At 37.0% G+C, this 27,154-nt stretch overlaps 4 protein-coding genes across 4 annotated transcripts in view; 3 read left to right on the top strand and 1 right to left on the bottom strand.

Annotated features, from left to right (window-relative positions):
* Window positions 1-44: 44 nt before the first annotated feature.
* LOC145223940 (co-chaperone protein HGH1 homolog) lies at window positions 45-3,119 on the top strand. Its single transcript, XM_080090358.1, has 6 exons — window positions 45-256; window positions 356-740; window positions 798-923; window positions 1,369-1,559; window positions 2,576-2,707; window positions 2,795-3,119. The coding sequence occupies exons 1-6, from the start codon at window positions 110-112 to the stop codon at window positions 2,885-2,887; spliced, it is 1,074 nt and encodes a 357-aa protein (XP_079946484.1). The 5' UTR covers window positions 45-109; the 3' UTR covers window positions 2,888-3,119.
* A 1,173-nt stretch (window positions 3,120-4,292) lies between these two features.
* On the top strand, window positions 4,293-5,009 carry LOC145223987 (large ribosomal subunit protein mL51-like). Its single transcript, XM_080090403.1, has one exon. It carries the CDS (start codon window positions 4,296-4,298, stop codon window positions 4,782-4,784), a length of 489 nt encoding a protein of 162 aa, XP_079946529.1. The 5' UTR covers window positions 4,293-4,295; the 3' UTR covers window positions 4,785-5,009.
* Window positions 5,010-5,012: 3 nt separating this feature from the next.
* LOC145223933 (uncharacterized) lies at window positions 5,013-8,569 on the top strand. The gene is made up of 6 exons (XM_080090347.1): window positions 5,013-5,153; window positions 5,231-5,315; window positions 6,661-6,775; window positions 6,944-7,007; window positions 7,085-7,162; window positions 7,270-8,569. The coding sequence occupies exons 1-6, from the start codon at window positions 5,132-5,134 to the stop codon at window positions 8,043-8,045; spliced, it is 1,140 nt and encodes a 379-aa protein (XP_079946473.1). The 5' UTR covers window positions 5,013-5,131; the 3' UTR covers window positions 8,046-8,569.
* The window catches only part of LOC145223949 (dnaJ homolog subfamily C member 17-like), a 40,098-nt gene continuing 21,439 nt past the window's right edge, over window positions 8,496-27,154 (bottom strand). Inside the window, exon 10 of the mRNA XM_080090366.1 lies at window positions 8,496-8,957. Coding sequence (XP_079946492.1) covers window positions 8,844-8,957 — 114 coding nt within the window. The 3' untranslated portion in view covers window positions 8,496-8,843. The remainder of the gene's footprint in view (window positions 8,958-27,154) is intronic.

The raw sequence follows: 27,154 nt of genomic DNA, 5'->3' as shown, positions 1-27,154 counted from the left end.
CAAAATACGACTTACGGATAAATAAGTTTCTAGTCTGTCAACATGTGCGTTCGTCGATTTGTAAACAAACTTTGCTTTTAAGTCTGTATTTTTGTTTAGTTGTTAAACAATGGAAAACGTTTCTCAAGAATTACTTCCATTTTTACAAAAGTCAACACGAATTGAAATTAAGTTGACGGCAACTAGAAATGTCCTTGCTCTATCTGCATCGTTGGAGGGTCGAAAGTTTATGATCGAAAACAGAAGTATTTTAGAGGTAACTTTGTTTAACATTTTTGCTTAATCGGTAATAAGACCGATAAGCCCTGGATATACTAGTTATAGCCATGTTTAACGTGTTGATTCTTATTTTAAGGCAATACTCAGATTGACAAAAGATGAAAATGCGTTGGTTGTTGGGGATTGTTACAACACAATAGTGAATTTGTCAAGCGAAGATCACGTGATTGATGTCATTTTGCAAAGTTACAATGTTGTTCCTGAATTTCTGCGAGTTATTTGCGACAGAGAATCACAATTTTCTCACAAGGCATGCATGATTCTTAACAATCTTACACGGTTCCTTAATGGAGCGGAAAAAGTTGCAGAATTCCTTCCAAACTTTGACAAGGATAGTGAGGAAAATGTTCCTGACATTGACAAATTAGTTGAGGTTTTTTGTATATCAGATTACAACAAACACAAAATGAGTCTCAATTATATTGCACCATTTCTTGGCAATTTGTGTCAACTGTCCAAAGGTATGTGTAAAGATTTTAGATCAGTTGGCTAAAAATTGACAAATTTATTTTTGACAGTACGGAAAATATTTCTTGATCCGGAGAAAAATCGGATTCAAAAACTTCTTCCATTTTTGTCTCATACGTCGATGATTAGAAGAGGAGGAATTTCAACATTGCTGAGGAACTGCTCATTTGAATATGGTTAATCCAATAGGCCTATTTTAGCATGATAAACATTTGAAACAATTTTCATTTTGTTGGGTACATTTGCAGTTGCTTACTGTTTGAGCATTCCAAGCTCCCCAGAAAACTATGCACAAAGTCTATAATCTGTAACTTGATTTGACTAGTAACCTTGCTTGCAATGGTCTTTACAGTGCACTCAGTGAATGTAATCAACATTATCTACTTATTCACAAATTAGTGCTAATAAAAATATATGTTGTAAGCTGTGTTTAGGACTGCATGCCTCTCAGCTACACACTGCGTGAGCACATGAATGAAATCAAGTCCATCATAAACTGTAACTGAATGAGGTCAATAACATTAATTGTGTACTTTTATCCACTTAACGAATTATGGCTTACAACAACAAATAGGCTGCAGCATTTGTTATTTCATTTATGTTTCCATGTATAACTTCTAGAAAGCCATGAATGGTTGCTTAGTGACAAAGTTGACCTCTTATCTCATGTGTTGCTGCCACTGGCTGGCCCAGAAGAATTTACAGATGAGGAAAATGATTCATTACCACTTGATTTGCAGTATTTGCCATCAGATAAAACCAGGGAGCCTGACCCTGATGTCAGAAACATTTTGTTGGATACACTCATACTTGTAAGTATCAGGGTTATTTAAATCTGACAAATATTTTCCTGGTGAGTTGTATGCTGCGCTAAAGGTTTATTTAGATGATCAAGCAAAATCTGCCTAACCCCAATTTTGGCAAAAGTTAGCCAAAATATAACATACATTATTCCTATAAATGATGTTTTTATAATGCAAGTGTATTAGGAACCTAAAATCAGGATATTACAAAAACCCAATCCCTACTGCATGGCCAAGTGCTTTATTCTAACGCGACGAAATTTTTTGGTTTGTAAAGTCGTATTATTAACTTTGCAACGTTTACAAATTGATCTACTCCTTACTAAAGTTGTCCTGTCACAATATTTAGAATTGATATTATCAAGTTTCATAGGATTGCAACTCCCAGGATTGATCCAAAGCCAGTTTGTTACGTCATAGACAAGACTACAAGTGTTAATTGTGTGCAAACAATTGCCTTTTTTGTTACCTGTGACGTAATACACAAGCATTGCTCATAAGATGAAACTAACTATACAGTTTAACAGTCGGACCACTAGATTTTAAATGGGATTGTAGAAAGACCAAATCTTAGCGCCCCTACAAAAATCACCTTGTGGGCTAAGTTTGGAAAGACGGCGCTAGGGCATGTAAACTATTCGGGCCGCGCGAACAATTATTTAAACTTATCCGGCCCGCAGTGAAAAAAGTTTGGTGACCCCTGTTCTAAGGCATTAATTTTTTTGGGTGCTTAGAACTCCATGTTTTAAAGTAGACAAAATGACATTAAGACATTGTTCCTGCGATAAACATAAATGTGTATATTTTGTTAAGACAGTATTTTTTATTCTATAGATTCCTTTTTTGAAAAATCCAGATAAAATCAACAGTCGAATGATAAATATCTTTTTCAAAATCTGTTGCCACCTTTATACTGGGCATTTATTTGTAAGGTTAATTCACCAGTGTTGTTTCATTTGAGATGAATAAAAAATAGAAATAAAAGCTTTGATTTTGTACCTCTTACATTACTTTATTATTTTCAGTTCTGTGCAGACAAACCGGGCAGAACTTATTTAAAGTCAAAAAATGTATATTTGATAATCCGGGAACTTCATAAATGGGTTCAACAAAACAAGGAAGATGATGTTTCTGAAACCTGTGAAAAACTTGTTCAGGTTTTTTTTAAACAATGTTCCATTATGTTTCTGTAATAAACTAGAATTGTTTATCCTTAACACAATCTATTTGAACATTTTTTGAAGATTTTAATATCAGATGAACCGGATGAAGGCAGTGAGAATCTTTTAACTTGTGAAATCCCTGAAAAACACAGAAAAGCGCTGGAATCAACTTGATACCCCTTAAATGTTTGTTCAACAAAGAAGTTCAATTGCAAGATATAACAACCTACCAACTGTCTTTGTAACATTGTCATATTTGTTTTTTAATTGGTGTATATTTTATGGAACCTACTAAACATCTTAAATTTAACTAGATACCACAATGAAAAGCAAACACATTTTAAACTTTGCCTTGAAATATCGTCTTCCTGCAAGTGTAGGTGCAATAAAACAGTTCACTAAGTTGTTGATGAGTGAATTTGGTACATGTTTTTTAATAAATTAAATTTTGTGATTACCACATGGCGCTGCCCGTCGCCGTTTCAAAATGCTTATTGCTTACCGGTACTAATCACTTCATAAACTTTTGTGCCATTTTTTTCTCCAGTCTTGGTGTAAGTCAGGGCTTCCCAACCAATTACGATCTCGTACCACTTGTACGCTCTGTTCTGCCACTCGTACCGCTTCTTGCAGAACAACTAATTTGATCGAATTATCTTTCATTCAGAATAATAATATTGGTTAAAAAAATAACACTAAAGCACCACAACTAAATTTAATTAGATTTTTATTTTTGTTTACTGTCCATCAATTGGTCGAACAAATATAAAGTTGTGAATCCAGGTTTTTGTGCAAATACTCGCGTACCACCTGAAAAACCTTACGTGTACCACAGGTTGGGAACCCCTGGTGTATGTGAAGGTGGCAAAATTTTTGACCTTGATGTAAAAACGTTCGTTTTGAAAAATTGGCTCCACAAATTGAAATGTTCACTAACACACAAACTGAACTCGCGAAGAACTCTGTTTTGAAAATTATTTTGGCCGCGTCATAAAAATCAAAATGTGTTTTTCGTGTGAGGCTTTCTGATTTTGACGACTGTGCTACCACTGCCAGCAGCATATGTATGTGGATTTTGGATAAACTAGTATACCGTTAAAGTAGCTTATATGTTAATAGAAACATAATTTAAAATTTAGATGCCAGGTCAAACTTAGTTTGTATTTTCGTCCCTGAGTTGTTCATTAACTGTACGTACCTGCGAAAACCGAAGAATAATGTGTCGAAATGTATGCCAACTTTGCAAGCGATTGTTTCAGTTCAGATCAAAAACAACAACTAATATTTAGAAAAACACAGAAAAAAGGTTTTTCCTTGTAAAGCAAAACGTTTTTGTTGTATTCAACAATTAAAGTATTTAAAGTTTTGAACCGCATGGAAATACGTACTGACAAACTGTATCCTGTTAGTTTTTTGCACAGTATCAAACCATAAGCAATCTATTTTTGGACATACTCCACCAGGGGCACCCATGTTTATTGTAACAATTTGTTATGTCGATTTGATCTTTTTTGTAGAGCAGGTTATTGCCCAATACTCGCAAGGGTTAAATAAATTTGAATAGTTTTTTAATTAATCAAAAATGTTATTTATCTTTAACAGAAATGTTGTAAAAATGTTACTTAAAACCTTGCTTCAAACCTGTGCAGTGAAGGACTTGCAAATAATTAGTGCTGCGTTCTCCACATCTTCTATATCCTTAGACAAAAACATCAGCTTTCGAAGAAGATGGGTTACGGCAGAAAAATGGGAGAAACGAAAAACAAGCACTGGAAAAATTCCATGGCAACCGAATGTTCCATACCGTCACACTAAAGATGAATTTTCAGAAACTGGTTCACATGAAGGAATGTATGATTACCTTGCAATACTGGGAGATGATGTAACTTTGCAACCAAAACTTTTTTGCAAGGGACCAGCCCATGTTATGGGACACGGTGCATCCGAACTTAACAGACTTCTTAGAAAGAGACAAATGCTTGGTGACAGGATGCATATTACTGATTTGGACGCTTGCAATAAAAGAATAAGATTTCTGGTTCGACTTCAACAAAGAAAACGTGGATTCTAATTTATCATTGTTTATGTTTTTCAATTATGAACATGTCTGGCATATTTGAAACAAGATTAAAATGTTGCTTGTTGTTGGACTAATCACAATTAGTATTGTTTATTTGATGGGGTTTTAAAACTTCCTTAATTGTTGCAACAATTGTTCAGTTGAGATGATGTTTAGGTGACAGTTTCTCACCATGCAAAGTGTAACAAAAACCTTTTTTGTGTCCCTTTTTCGCAGGTATAGGTGCGACATTTATTCACACTCCCTATTGCACAGTGTGTTGAATTGAATTCTGTGTTATTATTAGTTAAGGACTGAATAGAGAACATAGGACATAAGAGTGTAAAGAGTTGTTCAATATGACTTCTGTCAACAGTTCAGGCAAGTAATGACTAATGAATCAGATTTTACATAAGTTACATGTGTTCAGTATTTTTAAAGTTTGTTGTGTTTTACAGTGACTGGTTGGGTGCAGTTTTTCAAGGACGCAGGAATTCCAGCTGGTCTAGGAGCAAAGTATGCTGTAATATTTAGTGACCACAGGTAAAAAAATATATTTTATGTTTTAAAACAGGTGGTTACATATGTTTTTCTTGATATTTAATTTTTGAACCTACATTGGTCTATATCAGGGGTGGGCAAACTACGGCCTGCGGGCCGCATGCGGCCCGGCAAAGGAGTTCATGCGGCCCGCCAAATGTTAGTAAATTCCGAGTAACGAGAAAGTTTGCGAGTAACACTGAATAGTATTATGAGCATGGGCGTAGAGTTTTAAAAATACCGGGGGTGCGACTTGCCGATACCTATACCATGTCCAGTATCTGCACCCGTACCATACTTTGGAACTAAACACAGATACTTTTTTCGTGCTTTAGCCTGTTGTTGTTGCCACGTTATAATGCAAATCGTCACTTGACACAATTTCTTCGTTCGATAGAAGTACATAAAAGTAAAAGCAATTCACGTTTTCAAATACAGCCCATATTGCACTGTTGACGCCAAAACTTTGGTCACTTTGGATCAAGTTTTAGGTCGTTGCAGTACTTTGCAAACGGACATTAAACATGGCTTTAGAATCGTTAACACAGACCCGCACAATACCCAAAGATGGATATTAAAAGCGGTTCGCATTGCTTGATGTTGGCGCAAGGAATTTATTAACAAAAAAACGTGGTGTAACCTATGTTGCAACAAATGCTTGTTTTTTGAAACAATTGCAATTGTAGCGTTTCAACCAATGTTTGTACCAACATTGAAGTGACAACAAACGTATTTGCACATAGCTGAAAATATACCATGTTAATATTTTGGGCTAAATCAGGGGTGCACAACCTGCGGCCGTACGGCCACATGCGGCTGCGGAGACGAGTTTGTGCGGCCGTGACAATGTATGTTAAAATACATGTACTGGAGGCCGTGACGTAACTAAAACTATTTTGCCTAATATTTTGATTTTCAAACTGCTAAAAACAGATTTCGCAAGACTGGAAAAAATATTACCAGTCTAGTAACCATATGCGCCAGGCTTTTATCCCTTTATTGTGTATGCAAACAATGCGAATAAAACAGGCACCGCAATCGTAACAATACAGTTTATGACGTCATAAACAGTTAGCTTCGTTTAGCTAAACTTATGCACAAGTTAGAAATTATTAATCTTGAGCATTTTAGGCGACTTTAAATGGTATATGTGTGATATAAATCTAATTCTTTACATCAGTTATTCTAAAACAAAAACAAGCAAGCAATTGGCGGCTGTTGGTAAAATACTATGCGGCCCGATAAGATTATAAACTTTTGAATGCGGCCCTTGCACTGAAAAGTTTGCCCACCCCTGGTCTATATTGTTTTCATAATAGGATGCAAACAGTTCATCAACTTTTTTTAGAATTACTCATGATCTTCTTGGTGATTTGACGAGGGACATATTAGCAGACATGGGAATAAAAGTTATGGGAGACATCATTGCCATCTTGAAACAAGCTAAAATCGTCACAGAGCAGGTGAAAACTTTGCACAACTGCTATGAAGTGTTATATTTTAAACCAACCAGCTTTTCTTATCTCTTGGTTTTTATTGTTTATAGTATGATTGCAAGTGGGATTTTTGAATAGTGTTTTTTTATGCACATATCTTTGACTTCTTTTTAATGGAAATGTTTTTATTTTCAGTTAAACAGAGAGAAAACAACCAAACTTCTGAGAGGCAATTCTTCTTCCCCCATACAAAGCCAATGTAAGTCAACTTTATTGTTTTCCAGCTTTGTCTAATTTTCCCACGAAACAACAAAAATTTACAAACCTGTTTTACAGCAACATCAAGTACTGAAGCGAGATCCAACAGCACTCCCAAAAAAACAGAACCAACCAAACCTAAAGAGAAAACTCAAGGTAACTTAAAAACTTGGTTGACTTTTTTCACTTGATTTATATATTTAATAAGACATCAGAAAAGGAACAACACACATATTGCTAAAGTAACTTGCATCGTTTGACAGAAAAACCAACAACTACATCGGTATTTAAACGTCTTGGAGAAGATTCACCAGTTACTGAAACGACTGGTGTTTTCCGGAGGCTTGGTGAGCCCGTTGTCACAACGACAAATAAAACTGATGCCACAGAGATAAAGATCATCAAGAAGTCTGAGAAGAAACAAATTACTTCTACAAAGAGGAAAAGTGCCTTGGAAAGGTTAGGGCCAGAAAAAGTCGCAAAGAAACCTGAAGAAACCACAACGAAGACTGTTAAAAAAACTGTTGTGGCCAGAACACCTCCAAAAGCATCAAAGAAGGTGATTTTAAAAGTAGGAAAGAAGCCTGTAAGTAGTCCAGAGGTATCAGATGGTGATTCTACATCTCCTGAATCAGTTGCAAAGACTAAACCCGTTGTCAAATTCAGAGCTTCTTCACTAGCTTCAAGAAATTTGCCGAAACAAAAGTTTGTTGTCAAACAGAGAGTAACATCAGCTAGGACAACTGGTAAAAAATCTGATGTTATGGCGAGACTAGGAGCAAAAGTTACCAGCACAACACCGTCTCCTGATTCTGATGCCTCAGTGAAGTTAATCCGCAACACTCTTGCTTCAAGACAAAAAGCAACTTCCCCAAAATACTCACGCCTCCGATTGGGTGCACCTTTAGGTAGCGGAGGGATGAAATCAAAACCAATATCCAGCAACAAAGTTTCAAGTACGACATCTGCTGGAATATTTCGAGGTGGATCTTCGGCTGTGGAGTCTGGAAGTGTTTTTAACAGACTAGGAAAAAAATAAAGAGGAAGAAGTTGATATGCATGTTCATTTGCACATTAATGCTTGTATGCAAATGGCTTCACAACAAAATATATTTCACACAAATGAATGAAGGTATATACTGCCAGTGTTTATAGTTAAACATTTTATTGTTTTAGACTTAGATAGTTGGCTCGTAGCTGTAAGGTGTTTGGTACTTCGAAAAAACAAGGTGCTACAAACTCTTTAGAAGCTTTTATCTAACAACCAATATACTAAATATAAAATTTTATACCCCGCCTTTCCGATGAATATGAATTTTTCTATTTACATTTGTACCATGGTGTATATGGCCTGAACTATTGTTGGTTGACTTTGGTAACTGAACTTTGGACACTTGATGTTTTCTATACTGCTATGTACAACTGCACAGTATTCAAATGTGGAAATACTGACTAAGCATGTCATGCTTCTATTTCGTTGCTGCTACAATTTTTGGGTTCAAATGTTTTATTGTGTTGTAATGAATAAAGTAATAAAAACATCACCTCTTCTGAGGAACCGGATTTTTGTTCATTTTGGGAGGTGATTGTAATAAGAACTGATTTTTGATAAAAACAATAAAAAACATAGTCAAAAATGCAAAAATGCAAAAATTCCAGCTTTCAACAGCCTACAATTCAATATTTCGTGTTAAACCGTCCTTGAAAACGGTCCAGTATTTTTGCTTGTGAGCATTAGGAACCACGTTTGGTGCATTACCATTAAAATCGTCAGCATTCTTGTCACTTTAGCGACCCTTAAAACATAAAAATCATCTACGAAGAGTTTGATCCACTCTCAGCTTTCGCCAGTGTTCAATTTTCTCTTCTTTTCCTGGGCCATTTTCATCCGCAAAAGAACGGCACTCTCAAAATCGTCGGTGTCGGCAGGTGGCGCGATGGAGCTGGATTTCTGCACAAAAAGTGGAATCGTGTTTACACAACAAAATTGAAAAGCAACTATGTTTAAACAAATGCGTAGATAGACGGTCAGTGGTTCCCAACCTTACATTGGTCGCGTACAACCAGACGTCTTTTTTTGTCGCTGCGTACCACTTGAATCGGTAGACCAAGAGATAAGCCTATTCTTCTTGACTACCCTAACGTATTTCTGAAAGCAACTAGGTAAGCAATCCCAAAACACATCTCAGACACGAGTTTCACCCCAAACCAGGGCTGATTAGTTGGGTCATTTGAGTTGCGAGTCTTGATCTGAATTAATTATGAAGTGTCTATTTTCAAACCACAGGTAAAAATTAAAGTAAATTCCTTCCCGGTTTAGAACCACTGGCTTTGTGTGTATTTTACTCTGTGTTAGTAACGTGAATGGAGTAGGTTCAGCACCAAAAAAATGCATCAACTTTTAGGGATTCACTTTCATGCAAATCGCGCCAATGCCCGGCATTTTTTCTAAAGAATGGTTTAAGTTGGTATGTTGCAGCCAAAGCTTAAAATAATACTTGATTGACAGTTAGCACTCGGAGAAAGCTGAAAAGGTTAATGACATTGAAGGTTTGGCCTCATGGAGTAGACCAGCATTAAGTGCGACAAGTGACAATCGAATGGCTGCAGGCAAAACAATCGAGACAATTAATGTCTGTTTATTCACAATGGTTTCCTTTGTAATGGATGCAGATAATTCGAATTACTGCAAAGGTAAAATAGTATTGCAGCAAATAAAAGTAATTTCCCACTAACGGGTATTAGACTTCTTGCTTTGGGCGACATAAAGCACTTACAATACACATAGTAAGCATTTTTTGCATGTGCATTAATTATTATAGGTCTCTATAAACGGGTAAACTGCTTCAGTGAAAATTTAGATAGCCGCTTGTTTTGACATCCTATAAATTAGAAACCCCTTAAGATTTTCCGCGTTTATTTCTCCCCACCTTTAAGTCATCGCACAGTTTACTTGCAGAAACAAAATTACTGCATGTGTCCAAGCACGCATGGTTGACCTGAGCATGACTCATAATGTTTACGAGATTTTGGTGAGTCACACTTAAGCATGTTTTTTTTGCGTGGAGGTAAAAACTGATTTGACCGCAAAATGTGGCCAAAAGCCAAAATTTTCAACAACAAAAAGTAGTAGGAGAAAAGTTAAGGACCAGTATGTTTTTCAAAACATTGTTATTTTTTTGAGAAAAAAGCTCACAGGCCGGATGATGCCTTCAGGCGAACGTCAATACCATTTAAAAATAATTATAATTTTCAAACAATAAGTGTCCAAACAGTTTTTAAAGTACCTTCACCAAAATATAAGTGTTCAACCGACAAACCAAACAAAATTTGACTTCAAACCAAACAAAATTTGACTCCAATTTTTTTGAGTTTAGAATAATCATTTTTATTTCAAAAGGTAAATGTATAAATAGGTTTGAGATGAACGGATCAGGGAAAGCATACAAACGTATTTTAAGTTTAACGAAATTCCACGCAAAACTAAAACATTTTCCAGACCGAAAATATGTATTGTTGGGTAAGCGAGAAGTAATCGCACCGGTTGAAACATTTACACCTGAATAAACAGTTTGTTTGTCATCAGCTTAGTACATATGAAATATGCACACTAGCCTTCAAAGCACAAGCACACCTTGTCCTAGCACAAAAATCACGAAATCAATATAGAACAGCGGTTCCCAAACTGGGGTCCGCGGTCCTTTAGGGGTCCGTGAGGCAATTTTGGGGGGACCGCGAAGCGGTTGAAGTAATTCTATAATCTTATTTGGCGTCAGTTTGTGCCACTAAATAAGTTTAAATCAAAGTAGAATTGAGAATCGACTGTCTCCATTGCTAAACAATGGCCTTTATTGAATGACAACTATCAAAAATGCAATTATTCGCGCACAATCGTAATGTTTTTGTCCTGTTTGGGATGTCACATGCTGTCTTTGGATGATTGTTATGCGCAATTTTGCACAACTAGCTAAAATCCTGCAATCAACTTTCGTTTTTATGAAATACACATTTTGGCTTAAGGACCGCGAGCCCTCGAAATAATGGCAAAGGGACCGTTTTGAAAAAAATATGAAAAAGTTTGGGAACCACTGATATAGAACCATCTAGGGTAGATTGCAATGATCATCTTTGAAACAAAACTGTTCATGATTTTAGTATATACAGTACAACCTAGAACCAATGATCAACAAAAAGTTCAAACAGCCGCAGTTTTTGTTGTAATTGTTTTCATATCAAGACAACTAGGTAAAAAAATAACAATTGCTTCGTGGACGCACAACCTTGTTGTTGGGAAACAAAATTCAAATTAATTTGTCGCATTTTTTATCAATCCAACTAGGTACAAAAAAAACAATCGCCTTTTAGCCACATGACTTCGCTGTAGCCACTTTACCAAGCATAATTCAAAGCCTGGACAAACTCCAAAACAATCAAGAGCAAAGACTAGAACAGTTATCTTACAAAAACAAGCACCCTGGTTTTCACATGCAAGTACATATTTGGCATGGAAAGATAATTTTCCAGTCAGTTCGCACGAAAGTTGTCGGGACTAAAGTATTCAAGTGTCGTGACAAAAACGCGCCAAAAACATCACAAGCACGAGGGCTTGGCGCGCAGCTGAATACTTGGAATTCCACGCACACGATCTTTGCAAGGCCACACCACGTGTTGTCAAGGTCATCAAAGGGTTTTTCGCCAGAACCTGGTCACTGCGAAATTGTGATGTCTGACAAATTCGCAAGCCACCTGTGATAGCAGAAATTCGTTGTTTTTGTCGGAAACCGGCACAATACTGGGATTTTATGCATCATTGCACACGTCTTCGGACTAGACACAAACTTCCACTAGACAAGACGTTTTAATAAAGTTATATGAGCAGGTTGGATATTCTTACCCCCTTTTCCTGGGAATTTAACCCTTGATTTCGGGATAAACTGAGAAATTGCGTTAATTAAGCATCGCGCCCCACAATAGCAGACATATGAGGTGATACGTTTGTCTGCTATCTCTTTGGCTGGGCAGAAATATTAAGCTTTTCTCATGTAACAGAAGCAAATAATTGGTTAAACCAGACAAAGCTGCTAATGAAACAGAATACATTCAATCCTGAACCCGACCCGATTTATAACAACAATAGCTCAAATCATTTTTGCTTATGCGTACTCTCTTATTATTGCAGGTTTATTTTTGTCAGAATTGTTTACACCTAACCGAATGTAATTTACAAGGGAGTAAACCACAGCATACCCTATTTCAGTGAATTCAAATTCAACAATGCTATACTTCTAATCGATTGTTGCATCACAAACACGATTCTCTTGTTGTTGTTTAGCTCATAGAGGCCTCGTTTAATTACAGGTTGTAGCTTGAACGCAGTTAGACGTCAGATTCGTGCGCCGTAAAGCACTGGGAAAATTAAAGCACTCTAGAATTAAGTGGTGGACGTCGAAAATAACCACGACAGCTTCTTGTAAACAAATTTGTTTGCGCAAATGAGAACTTATTTGGTTGCAAGGTTATGCGAGTAAGAGTCAGAAAAATAGGTGGATAAGAATGGCTTTGTGCCCTTGTTTATTAGACTTTCAGTGGACCAGTGGTGAGTATAAAATTGATATTTATATTTCATCCATAAAAGTTTACAAACCAATTTATGTGCATTTAGTAGGCTACATGTTTGTTTTTTCACTTTTTGTTGCATTGCATCTTAGGCATGCAGCAAAACAACATTATACACCACGTGCGAGCAGCCAAACATACAATCGGTTTTTCTTTAAAAGACCTGACCTTTTTAAGAAAAGCTGTTGACATTTCATTGTTACGTCACAAGTGAAATGCAGACGACACCTGTGAAGTTTATGGATATGTTGTGCGAATAGCACTTGTGTGTACGACGGTAATTTAAAAGCTTTTTAAAACATCGGAGGCTGTAATTTGGTTTTGGTGCACGGAGTTTTGGCGAAAAAAGCTGTAATTAAATCAAAATACACGAAGGTGAAGAGATTTTGGCCAATACTTCCCACGTTGTGGCTTGAAATATACAGTTTAATTACACGCTAAACGAAAAACATTGTTCCAGTTCTTATAACTCGCTATATTGGCCCAAGAACTAACACAAATGTAGCATAGCGTTTTTAGTTCCATGGGCGTTTCTCAATACCACACAAGTACAAAACAAAAAGCATTTTTGCCATTTTCGACGAGTTTTGTTAAAAAATACAGGCACATCAATTTTGGTGCTAAAAAATTCCAACATTGTTTTGACCGAATTTGGATGAAACTTTAGCTGGTGAAGTCAAAAGCACAATCAGGTTGGATTATTTAAAACAACAAAAACATTTTAGGTTGCTGGCTTTAGGTTAAAACCGACTGTTTTAGCAAGACTTACACCTGCCATCAATGTAACAGGAGTGCCATCGCATACTATGTAGCTCTGGTAAAGTTAACTGGAATGTAATGTATGGCCAAGAAATGGAAAATTTAGAGGCGTTTGCAACTACTTACTTTATTGTCAGCCTACAAAATTATATATTGTTTAATTTCGAGGCCATTTGGGGGACGTGCATGTATAATTCTATCTGACGAACTTTTTTGGTATTACTTTTTATTGGTTACAAAAACTCTGTTCTTTCCTAAACGGTTTCAGTTATAAAGACTTAAATACGTTTTGTACAAGCATGCAAGGTTTTGGTAAAACACAACAAACAGTCAGCACTACTAGCAAACTTGATAGGCGTATCGGTTGAAATTTACACCTGAAACGTTACAAGATCGTTTGAAGTTCCAATTAGACTTCGTTATCGCGTATGGTACACAAGGGTTACTTGAGAAATTTCGCAAAAAAAGCGCACTTCAAAAGATTCACGTCGCAACTTTTGCCACCGCAAAGACTTTGCACAAATTTGCACTTTACCATAATTGGTAGACACACCTTGAAATTAACAGTTTAGGAAACATATATTTCAAGCCTCAATTCAAGTTTAATGACCACTTTGCATGTCTGTCGAACCGATATAAGTTGTCGATAACATACTATGTTGTATATCTGATGGTGAAATCTAACTAGTTTATTTTACCAAGCTGATAGCATCTCTTCATAATGTTGCCTTTTCACTGAAACATGTGTGTTATGCGGTGTATATATTATAATGAATATTTTAAGTGTTAGTTAAACAAACCACCGAAAAGCGAAGAATTTAATGTATTTAGAAACTTGATCAAAATACTCATTTATGGCAATGGTACAGGCGAAAAAATACTTTTTAACTGTTTGCAAATTTGGGTTTTTAACTAGCATCGCTTGACACTAATGGCTTTCTGTTCCTCAGCTTGTAGTTTTCCTTAAAACTTGTTTTGTCGAAATGTGTAAGAACAATTGATTTGGGCAACTGTGGCGGCTTTCTAGCCCAAATGGGCTTGTTTTTAACGTTGAGTTGTGGGTGGCATTTTTTCAGGGGGTGATTTAAGACTTTTGTTTCCTCAGTACGCACGAATTTTGGTACGGTATGTCATTACAAAAGAATTTTTTTTTATCAATTTGGAGTTCGGAGAAAAATTGGACTCGTTTTAGATTCACCTTGTTTTTGGCTGGCTTCTACTTTTTACAATTAGACTCATGGTAGGCTGAAAAACTGGTTTGCTGTTTGTGTAGCTGAGTTCGACTGACATATCTTTTTAATATCAATTCGCCAACTACCGTATTTTTTAACTACCGTATATTTTACAAGTTACGTTAAAAATTATGTTTATTTTTTAACTACCGTATATTTTACAAGTTACGTTAAAAATTATTTTTATTTTTTAACTACCGTATATTTTACAAGTTGCGCTTAAAATTCAATCAAAACTGGAGTTTACAAATCTTTTACGCTAAGTGATTTGCATCAAAATGGTTCAGTTAACTTTTGTGCGAACGATTGATTAATTGGCTGCGTAAAACGAGTTGTTGTCCCAATTCTGCAAAAAGCGTACAACGTGTTTCATTAACGCTCCAGCAAACCGTTGAGAAACAGCGAGGCAAAAATCTCGTTGGGCCATTAACAGCTTGAAGCGTTGGGTTACGACCGCACAAACCATTACTACCTGCGAAGGATTAACTACAAACCCATCACAAGTTCACTGACCCGCGACGGTGAACCCGTTGTTATGACAACGTCGCCAGCTGTTAGGCGTGAAATTTAGGTGAGGCGTGTGCAATGGACCGCGACGATGCATTAGCAGCACATGATGGAAATAAATTAGGATAAAGTGGAAATGTACTTTATATCAGGTAAAAAAGTACTTCACTCATGCATTTTGCCTTTTTTGTAAGGTAGGGTTATGTTTGGGGACAAATCAAAAGAATAAACAGCATTTTCATCTACACAGACGAACAGAACTGTTCTCTTCTCGGGTGGCATTTGTTCTAATGTAATCATTCTATCGTTTCCTGTTGCTCATATGCGTTTTCGCTTGTGGTGTTCGCAAATATTTCACTATTTTGCTCTGAAGAGGCCCCTACCATTCTGGTTGGCGAAACGTCAGCAAAATTACAAGTTCTTAAAAAACAACTAGCATTTTGTTTAGAATCACACCAGTTGAACGACACATTTTGGCTAAATACACAAACAAAACTGTAATTTAAAGCAATCAAACCACATTTTCCATAGAATGAAATACAGAATGGATTCTAAACTAAAAAATCTTTGCAGCATTTAGTAATGCTTTTATATGGAGGTGAAGTTTGTTCAGTAAGCTACAAAATACCCCACAACCATTGAGGAGTGACGGTGGATTAATTTGGGCGCGTGTCAGCAGCAGGTGGAGCAACAACGCACGAATTCAGGTGCAGAAAACCTGAACAACCCCAAACACATACATATGGATAGCAATGTACACTGAAATGACGGGTGAACGAGATAGCACTTACCTTGGGTTTATGATTGACTGCATAGAGCCCTTCTCATACAGATTAGTTCCAACTCCCGAAGAGGGTTTTAAAAACGAGCTATGTGTAGAAAATGTACCGACATGTTTGCCATGTTATATGCAGATCGTATAGTATATTAGCTTTTCAATAACGTTATACCCAAGAAAAACAGATGAATTTCATTTATTCTCCCTTAAAAAATTGCCACTTATGACGCCACGAAACAAAACAAATGATAATAAAATTTGCACTGCAAAATGCCAAGTTACCCCTTTTGGCCCAATGGAACCAATAAAATACACGCTTACCCAATGGAGCCAATAAAATACACGCTTAACAATGTTTAAAAGCCAACTTCCTATATTTCTGTGTGTAATGATGGAATAGCGGTGAACATTGGTACAGTTCACTGCATAAAGCTGGTTACTAAACCCGATTCATTCCTATAACGCTATAATTGTGATCACGCTTAATGAACGGACCTAATATATAACTAGATGACAAGTCCAGGTGTTAATATCATTACTTAAACCACAGACACCACACTTACATCAACTCGATGTATTTTATAAACACCAGGTACACGTTTTACAAATATCGCAAGTTCAAAAGATTGTAATCTAAGTTCACCTAACGAGGTACGTTGCAAAGCACAGCTAGTTCAGAGCCCTCAACCTTTTTAACGGCTTCTATTTATGGAGACTTGTTTAAAAGGTAATTTGCGGCGTTTTACCATAAAGTTCATGTGTTTACCGCGGTATCAGCCAGTGTAACGCTGTCTGCTGTAGCCCAGTAAGCTTCGATATTTTTACCACACACCAAAATGAAAACAAGTCTTTTGGCATTAATGCCAGGTGATTTATGTTGTTAAGGTGTTAGTGGCGTTTTAGTTTACGATTTGTACAACCAACAGCTGCACATTTGTTAGTTGAAATACAGAACTTTTGTCGAGGTATGCTCCGTCACAAGCTTTGCAAGTTTGGATAATAGAAAAGCCTTTTGACTTGGCTTACAGTATTTACTGATGATGATAAAAGTTTTGTCAAAAACGTTTAAAATTAAGATAAACATACTATACGTTTTAGGTTGCCTTAAATTCGTTTTTAGTGAAGTTTAATTTCTTAAATTTCCTTCGGGATTGACATGTTTAGCTGTGTTGTTTGCAAACGAATGCATTAATAACAAACTGGACTTCAGTACATCACGTAGCAAACCAAATTGCAACAAATCATGGCAAAAAGACATTTAAAATCGTTACACAAAATAGGATTTCCAAAAAATTCAGCTATCACGAAACTGGCCGATGTAATGCGTAGCATTTTGCACAAAATGCAAATCATGCAACAGCCAGAAACCATCGAAAACTGGTCAAATGTATCACGGATTCAAACATTTGATTATTGTTCAAAAGGTTGACTTACTGAAATGCAATTTATTACCAATAAAAACATGAATAAAATCACGCAATAAGGCTATTTCACCTAATGATATAATATGCTGAAAAACAATGAAAATAACTTCAGTGGTTCTAAGGAATAATGACGCTTTATTAGCACAACAAAGGAACAAATGACCGTGTATTAAATCTCCTGTCATATCAACGTTCCACATGACGTGTTTTAAACCCGCTCAAAACCGGCACTGTTACTTGTGTGTGACGTAATAGTAAAAAGACAAAGGGCTTAGTGTTGGCGGTGTTCGAAAACTCGTTAATCGTTTGTTGTGTAACAAACAAACCAAACACAACAGGGAAAGCCGAAATTTCTTGTCGCTTATTATAGGCGTGGTCCAATCTTTTTTAATTTTCCTCTATATTTAGTCTACAAACAGACCGACCGGTTGCACAACTGTAAAATTAAGTGGAACAGACAAAAATAAACAATTAAGCACCGGTTTATGCCACATTGCATTACTTCACCAAAAGAGCACTAGGCTGTTGTTTAAAGAGTCAGATTGACACCAAATCGACCTATAGTGTCCATCTACCTCCAGTTTTTTGAGTTGTTTAGACCCAAGTTTGAAAACATTTATTTCCAGGTTTAAATCTGTTAGGTATCTTATTGTAGCCAAACATATTTCACTATAAACACATCGTCGGTGTCTGCAAAAAAAGCAATAGAAAAGGGTACAAAATAGGAAAGTCCGATAGTTATAAATTGTAGACCTCAGAATACTTTATCTTTGTCTTAATAAGCTCAAAAAAAAAGGTTTTGCCGTTTAAGGTGACATTGATTTTTTGCGATATAACATTTATACGCTCGTTAAAACGCTACATTTAAGAGGCTTATCTATTTTTAGATTTACCCAAATCCTCTACGGTTCCAAAGTTCAAACGCTCGCCCTAACAAGGTTGCGAGAAACTGATCAAAAAATAGAAAAACCAAAGTCGGAATAAGGTTAGGTCTGGAAAACTTCCGCCAACTTTCATATACAATCATTCAACCTTATTCGGGAACCAAGAACCAATTGTGACGTCACAGTACAAGCAACGCGTGGCGCCCGGAAATAGTCCTTGTTGCGTCATAGGGTCACTTGCTTGTGGCATTTGAAAGTGGTGATAGGTGCAATTAACATCATCTGATTAAAAACAGTAACAATACAGACAATTCAGTTGTTTCAGCGCTTGTAGAAACAGCCAGATTTGTACAGACAGTAATAGTCTACACTTTTCTAGGATTTTTTGCCTTGGAGGTCTTCCAGTTATTGTGCAGTCTATTTTCTATGAAAGCATGTGTATTTTGACAGGTTGGTTACGTTACAATGCCCATTGTGACGTATTTCCACGTTAGTGAGGTTGAATCGGACAGGAAGCTTACCTGTGATCCGATCTGCAACCAGAGGCGTTTGTTGACGTCACAACAAGATGTACCTCGGAATAGCGTGTCGATTGTGACGTTTACAAGCACGAGTTCCAATCAATTATTAAAAGGTTTTAGGCGTCGGAATGGCTAAACGCAAAATTGCCCGTCAACCGCTGCATTTAAAAATGACTTCAGAATTAAGCAGAAACTAATTTACACAACTAACGCACGAAAAACGGTTTGCGTATGCGAAATTTGCGCAACAGCCTGTATTTGCAAGTCGGTGTCTTACGGAATAAAGTCGATTTATTAATATAATCACTATTATTATGCTATGAGTTATTGGTTGACGCATTGCGACTAATTGATTGTTACGCAATAATACCATTGTTTCAGAACAATTACATGTCATAAATAGTAACTTCGCGTAGAAAACGGAAGTGAAACATCCAAAAAACGGCCTAAAATATCTCACACATATATATTTACTACTGCTGTAATACATTGTAAATGAACAATACATCATCCCTTTGTAATTCAAAAATGAGTTGATTTTGGACACGTTTTTCCTTTGTTACGTCACACACGTGAGAAACATTACACTGAGAGCGATATTTAATACTAAGCAGACGAAATACAAAGAGCCATTCGAATTCCATCGTGACCGAACAAACCCAATTGTGACGCCATTATAGTTTAATGGATTGCGATTGGTTAAGGAGCTTTATGACGTTGAATGGTGGCGATGATTTGAAATCGGATATTGGAAGAATAGGATTTAAATACAATAAAGTTATCGGTGGGCAAAATTTGCTTAAATTCGGCTTGAAAAAGTTCCAAGTAACTTAACTAAATACATAGTGACAATTAAAATTGCTTTTGATTTCATGTTTTGGCATTGCTGAATTTGGAAAATTCCACACGGATTTTGCAAATGCAGACTTAATTTTGTGAAATGGTGGTATGATATGGTAGAGATTTGGTGTTTGGCATAAAAATACCATAAAGCCATTATTCCCAGTTGGAAATATACTTGGTATTAAATACTAAAACTCCTAAAATAGCAAAAACCGCATAATCGGCTTGCTTGGAGGGATGCCCACAATAACGTCAGCGACATAGGGTTTCTAAATGTCAACATATCCGCAGCGGTAGCAGAGACGAGAGAGGGAATGCAATAACAGGAAATGATCAAATGAACAAGGGGTGATATGCTGAAATTGGAACAAATTTGTTTGTTTCAAAGTTTCGGAAATTTTGTGTGATGTTTATGCCAAATCCAAGCATACATGTTTATCACAAAATTTCTGCTTTATTTTGGCGGAATTCTGACCAAAAAGTGACTTAGTTTAATTAAGAATGCTGTACCCTATCAAAACAATAACTTCATTTCCCAAATCAACCCGTGTTATATCCATATGCAATCTTATGTAGAAGGCCATGTAGCACAAAGAGGCCCATTGTTGTGTGACACACTATAACCTTGTGACGAAACATTAAACGCAACAGCGAGTATCTATGACCACATAATGAACCTTAGAGCTGACAACATGGTCTTGTGCACACAAGAGCTTGAACAAACATAAAGATTACGATAACGATATTTGCATGACGTCATGCACGACGGCTGTTTATATACTGATAACTTATCGAAAGTTTTAAAGTAACAAAGCTTCGCAGAACAGAATAACGTCACGAAGTTTAATCAGCGCTTATGGTAGGTGTACGTTATCGCAAAACCTTACAAAAGTTAACAATCATTGATTTAAGTTGATGAAAAACATTAGGTCATTCCTTCTTTAAAATTAAAGATGTATGTATATTTCGCTATTAATCATCGGTATCTTATTTAATATGTTCTATTTGAATAAGTTAAATAAGAAGGATAAATGACTTAATGTATTTCGTGAACTTGAATTAAAAAAACACATAATGTTCATTATAGTCTTCATCCACCAAGCAATCAGCTGGGAGATTCTAGTTTAAAGTTAAGAGTCACAATGATAACCGCTTTCTCAAAGGCAATTGGGAGTCACACGTTCGTAAATCCAGACATTACGGAGAAACAGTAGCAGGTCATAAAGGGACAGTGTTTTCGCGGACCAAACAACAAGCAATAAATCTGTACAGCGCAAGAAATCTGTCGAACTATTGCAAGAGAGCAAATAAAATATGGGGGTCAATTGTGATGTATATGTTTGAGCTAGGTTGGGAGGGCAAACATAGAAACGTTACGCCGACGGAGGGGGGCAAACAGAAAGTTGAGAGATGAACGCGCTAATCCGGTTTTACTCCTAGGCAAATGAACAGTCAAACCATGTCGTACATCATTTCGCGGTGAAAAAGCAATGCACGCAATACCACTCCGCTGTTCAACCGTTGAAATGGAAGTCAAATATTTCTCTTTTTCATAACGTTTCAAACTTGAATTCTAGACACTTGATACACCACATCAGCCAACTGTTTAAAAGTGAGACATTTTATCTACAAAAATTAATAATTGTTACACCATCTAATGCAATTAGCAGTTTGATTGCTTTAAGTTTGCAGCATGAACATTTTTGAACCCGACTTGTTGTTCAAGTAAACAAGTTGATTGAAAACAACTGGATTACCTATAAGTTATATTTAGCCCATAGTTCATATTTGCAAAGCTAACAATGTCTGTTGGTAAAGTCAATAACGTATGGTTTAACATTGTTTGACGATATTGAGACGCCAAGTAAGTGATAAGTATCATTCTTGCAAAATCTATGGTATCGGTTTGTTATTTACGTGTAAAATCCTTATTCCTTGCTGCATTGGCAAAGCATCTGCTTGTGATTTGAATAGTTGCAATTGTGTTACGACTACAAAATGTATTTAGAACATTTTCAATGAAACAAAGCTGTATTTGGACCTTTTACAACTTGCATACTTTGAAAGTTTATTGCTATTGTAAATTATGTTAACTGCGACTACTCACAAAAACTGTTCGATGTTACTCACATTAGAAATGTAATATTTACAAAGTTTACAATTTGTTGCACGATTTGCATGGTTTTCGGTGTTAATTTTAGCACATAAAAGCTTGTTGTGTGTAAGCATTAGATGGGTTGAAACCTTACACAAGTGTTTACAAAGGTAGCACGAATTGGTTGTGGAATTGCGTTGGTGTTAAACACGTGTAGGTTGTACGGCTGAATAGCTCCGGAATGTACTTGATGGACTTAAAAGTTATAATGCGATGTTTCTGTAAAAAATGAAAGACACGTCGGCTGAAACCGTGTCATTTTTGTGCAGAGACATAACGTTTTGGTATAATAATCTTTTCATTGCCGGAGTTTAGTCAAAATCTTTGAAATTTCTCCATGAATGACAGCTGTTTCTGTTTCAGCAACGTAAAAAGGAAAGGAACGAGAGGGTTGTCAAATGGTTTTTTTCACAAAAACCGTTTCTCAAGCAGACGTAGTAAACGTAGAAACTGAATAAACAAAGAACGTGTACGACAAGCATTGAAAACTGGTTGCGTGGCATCGTGAGATAATCGTTGTGAAGATCTAATTACACGTTTTTTTACAATTTTACTTAGTAAATTTTATGCTTGAATTCAAACAAATATCTGAACTAAGAGGTGAATGTGTGGTCTACGTCAACTATGAAACTAGTTGCTATCAACAAAGGTCATCTATAGGCAATGCACATCGCTGCTGTCGTATCAATTTCCAAGTTACAAGTCTTTAAGTAGACGAACTAAGTTTTCATGCGTGACCTCAAATAAGGTCAAAACTATGGGGATCAAATTAAGGCAGGCGCCTGGGTAACGTTTCAAAGTCCACATAACGGGTGAGCAATTAACCTAATCTCATATTACAAAGACCGCACACAGGTTAGGCTTATGTCGCAATAAAGTTTCGCTAACAGTAACAATTCCCTTATCACGTAACAATCACCAGTCAAGGGCAGCGTTTGACTGAAAAAACGTTGAGTTGATGCTTCAAGTTGCAGAAAGCTTGCAACCATGATCACACGACACATTGTGTTCAAGCAACCGTGACCGATCGGTTCAAGTGCTTGCGGTTGCCAAAGCCATTGTGATGTCACAGTTGATCTGGTATTGCCGAATAAGGAGGTGGAATTCGCTTTTTTCGTGCGTTCTAGTCACGAAGGGGGATTGGGGCAAATTGGGGGCCTTGCATGTTGGTTGTTGCAAGCTAGAGAGAGTAGCAAGTTGTTGCACAGCATAAATTGTGTTAGTTACACTTTTGCTTCATAAGTGTTGCACGAATATTTCAGACAAACCTAGCACAAATTGTAAAGCATGATGATTTCGCTGTTTTGCAAACGCTAAAATTGCGAAACAGTTGCCTGTCGATGCATTTGGTAAATTTAAATTCTTGCCATTGTGTTGCAATAAATAGCGGTGTCGGGGTCAATGCCTAAATTGTTACAAGGAAAGTTATAGAACCCGGTATTTGTGTTAGAGGCGCAGTTGCTTTTTACAGGTTGCTGAAATCAAAAATAGAACAAGACACAAAATTACCAGATTACAGATAACAGCAACACACTAGAATTCCTTACAAGTCAGTGAGGTTATTTCCTTCAGATTGGATATCTATCTAAACTTTAAAACATGTAAACGTTTTTTCACTTTAAACATGGCCAAATTAGATCGTTGTTAACAGCGTTAAGTTCAACAAGAGATTTCCGCGAAAAGGTGTTAACGAAGTTGATTACGCGGCAACATTTCCTTCCTAATCAAATATTGACTCCGCGTAATTACAAGAAAAGTTTAGAGCGAACTTGGAGCTGGTAAACAAGGTGTTAGCGAGAAAAAAGGCCGCTCGGCTTAAGAATGCAAGTTTACAAGGTCGTCGCTCAAGGTCACTAAACTACGAGTGGGTTTTCAAGGTTTTGCACCGTAACTGCTATTCATGCCGTTCCATTGTAATGCACTTGTTTGCCATTCAGCGTATTGTCTCGTTTTGTATGTGTCGACGTTCTGGCTTAGGACACGAATTAAGGGCTTGGACCATAGGTCAACTGAAGTGCTTAAACTACAGAACTTTAGCAACTAGATAGCTGCTTATTTCGAGAACAATAAAAACGTTCTACTGTCAGAGCATGTAATTTGTTTTGAACAAATGTGGAGGCATATCATTCGGTGGTTAAAAAGCAGTACGTTATCAACTGCTGACTTAAACCCTAAAATGTAGTGCCTCGAAACAGCATGAAGTCATTTATTGTGACGCAATAACCGCTATAGTCACTCTAGAACGCAGCCACGTGACAAAGGGGGCGTAGCGTCGCTCGTCTCTGGGGATTAGGATGTAAAATTGAGCTTGGGCAAGTCTAGACGTCGTTAAAGGCCAGTCAGTATGTATTGTGTAGTATTACATTGGTGAAGGCGCCTCCAGGCTAGTTGTGAGAAGGTTTAATAAACATATCAGTCTGTGTGTGGTGATTGCTGGATCAAGAGAGTTTCGTAGGCACAGTATGGAGAGGTTTCAAGTAGTTTAAGCTTTGTTTTAGACCCACTGTTATGCGAACTTGAATGTTTTGATTGAAGCCTAAGATGTGATGTTTACTTTAAATTTGTGCTTTTAAACAAAAAGTTGTTCCAGCTGATTTTTAACGAAAAGTCAGCATTTTTTTGTTTGATGAGAATGTGCTGCAAATCTTAACTTGAAGTGGCCCTGTTCTATTCGTAAATCACGCGGTAAACACATGTTGCCACGGTAACGCAAAGCAGTCACGCGCGAAGTGCGACGTCATAATGCAAAACAAAGCCTGCGTTCGAGTCCCAAGGGAAAAGGCAGGCAATATCCGCGGGCAGGAAGTCATGGCGCGACCGACGACATTTCACAACGATCGGTGACAATCCACTGCACAAAAACATCGGTACCGGTGAACCAAAACACTGGTTTGTGTGGAAATTTGCCGAGGTGAAAAGTCTAAGCGCATTGACGACAAACAAATTGCTGCTGACAGTCTAAACAAGTGTAAACAAGATTAGTTCATAAAATCCACGCAACAACATGAGTCATTAGATGTACTTTATGACATCATAAATCCCTATTGTGTCATACAACTAATGAGAGAATGGCATTGTTCCAAATGGAAGGGTATAAGTTGGTGCTTAGTAAGTTAGAACTGCACATATTGCTGTGCTTGCAAACTGCAATGGTTGCCATTAGTTGTTTACCAAGACACTTCAATTAGTCAGCAGATATTACGTTGAGTGGGTATTAAGTTAGGGTTATGCTTTATCAGCAGCATTGTCATTTCGGTATGTTTAAATGGCTCTGCTATCCTGCCTAAGTGACCTGTAGTCAAGTCAGTGTTTCGTATATTGCTGTGCCAAGCACGTTACTCCCAATGCGCCATAAAGACTCTTTATAACAAGCTGAATCCGGTTGGCCTCTGCCAGTTGCGGGATGTGAATGGGCTTAAAGGGCAGCCTCCCTCTACTTCAAAGCAGTCTATAAGCGATAATTAACATGATTCGTTGTGCAAGGGACCATTAAACAGCTGGCAACTTGCGAAAAAGGTTTGTCCAATCGTAGCGGGTCGATACGGGTCTATTCCCTTTGGCTAATGGAGGAAAGAGATAAGAGAAATGACAAAGAAAGCTGTTAGTCGATTGGTGAAGATTGTATGGCGTTTTGGACTACAGGTGGAAAATACTGCCATGTTGTTGTGCTTTAATTTATTTGCGACAGATCAGATGGTTAAAGCCAAAGTTTAGTTTTTTTTAATGCATCTTGGCATTAGCATTTGCCAAAATGTTTGATTAAAAGTCTATTTTGGATGTTATTTTCGACATTGAACTTATGAACCGATCTGTGTATACTGTTCCGTAATATATCTTGCCATCGTTTTGGGGTAATAGCTGTTGTCAAATAGCAAAGAACAGTTTTACTTTTACACTGAAGCGGGTCTACTAGCCGAAAATTTCACAAAACGTTGTGCGGGAGGGGTTATTGCCCTTTTGGCGACATAATTAATGATCAAATAGTTTTAGTTACGTCGAGAAACGTGCAGCGGAAGCTTTCTTTCAACAAGCACGTACGCGTGTGTAGCTTGTATTGGCACAAAAACCACATTTGCACTGCACACGTAGAAAGTGCAGACAGCCTTGATGCTAGGAATTGCATCTGACATTTCATGGTTGTACGTTTAAACTGAATTCGTCCATGAAACAAATGATACTTTTCATCTGAGCAAAGATAGTGGTTTGTAGACTATTACGTCACACTGGTTTTTCACGTCACAATACCTAATGTAATACTAGAATCTGTCCATTGAGCTTTTGTGTTGGAGCAAAACCAACTTTGAATCAAGTGTTGCCAGAACGTTAGTAGATAGCAAAGGAAACGTTCGAGTTTTAACAAGTCGCCTGTATGACATCATAAAGATTTATCAGTCATCGTCTGGCAGTTATCAACGGCCAACTTGTTTACAAGCGAATACACAGTGATTACCTTAGGGATTTATTTGAAGGCCTGTTTCCGTATAAATAAGATTACACATGTACGTAAACATAAGAAACACGGGAAGTTGGTTGTGGTTTGTAGTGGGAAAATACTTTTACAGGAAAGTAAAAATAGGCAAGTAAAAGACGAATTGCACCCTAGGGAAGGAAAGTCTTGGTTTTGCAAGTTTATGAGTCAACTGCAGTCACAGGCATGCATTCATTATTCTCCACTCATGTATAATGCATGGCGGTCTCGCGCAGCAATTCTGGTTCTAATTATCGTCGGCAGATCTTCACTGCAAATTAATTGACCCACCTCAAAACGCTTCCTTGTAAATTGAATGTCAACAAATTAACGCAAAAAAACAGTTTCAGTTTCCAAATCTGACGCAGAAAACATAGAAAACAATAAAAAACGAAATAAAAGTTATAGTGGCCTGACAGAAGTTCAGAATTTTACACAGAAATGACCACTTTTGCTTGACTAGTCAGTAGCCAGGTATCAATAATAGATGGGTAGACTAAACGCACAGTAGTGTCGAAAAGCAATGTGCAGAAGCAGAGTCAGTTGCGTGGGCATTGAAACGTTGCACCAGTCAAGTGCTTGTGTGTTAAAGTGCTGTAAACGTCAATCAAACGCACTTAACCGAGGACGCGTCGCAATTTCTGGCTGCTGTGAAGCGATGCAAGTCTCTGCCATGTTGTAAACGTTTTAGGGAAGTAATAACTTCGCCTGCCCTTGAGCAAGTGGGGGAACTTTTATTGTTGTTTTCAAGCTGTTGTTGCCCTCAGTCAACGGGCCTGGTATCTTACGGGGGTTTATTTAGGTTGCAGTTCTCTGTATGCTAGGTTTGTGTAGATTTCTCACTTGGTAGGGTCTTTATTCAGATTTTAATGTGCGAAATTGATTAGATTTTGTCATACACTTGAAAAAACTTAATTGTGTTTTAAAATAGACTGGAAATTTTTAGGAACTGTTTTGAATT

This window comes from Phallusia mammillata, chromosome 1 (genome assembly GCF_965637545.1).
Source record: "Phallusia mammillata chromosome 1, kaPhaMamm4.hap1.1, whole genome shotgun sequence".
NCBI classification, from domain to species: domain Eukaryota; kingdom Metazoa; phylum Chordata; class Ascidiacea; order Phlebobranchia; family Ascidiidae; genus Phallusia; species Phallusia mammillata.
This window is presented reverse-complemented; position numbering and strand designations above follow the sequence as displayed.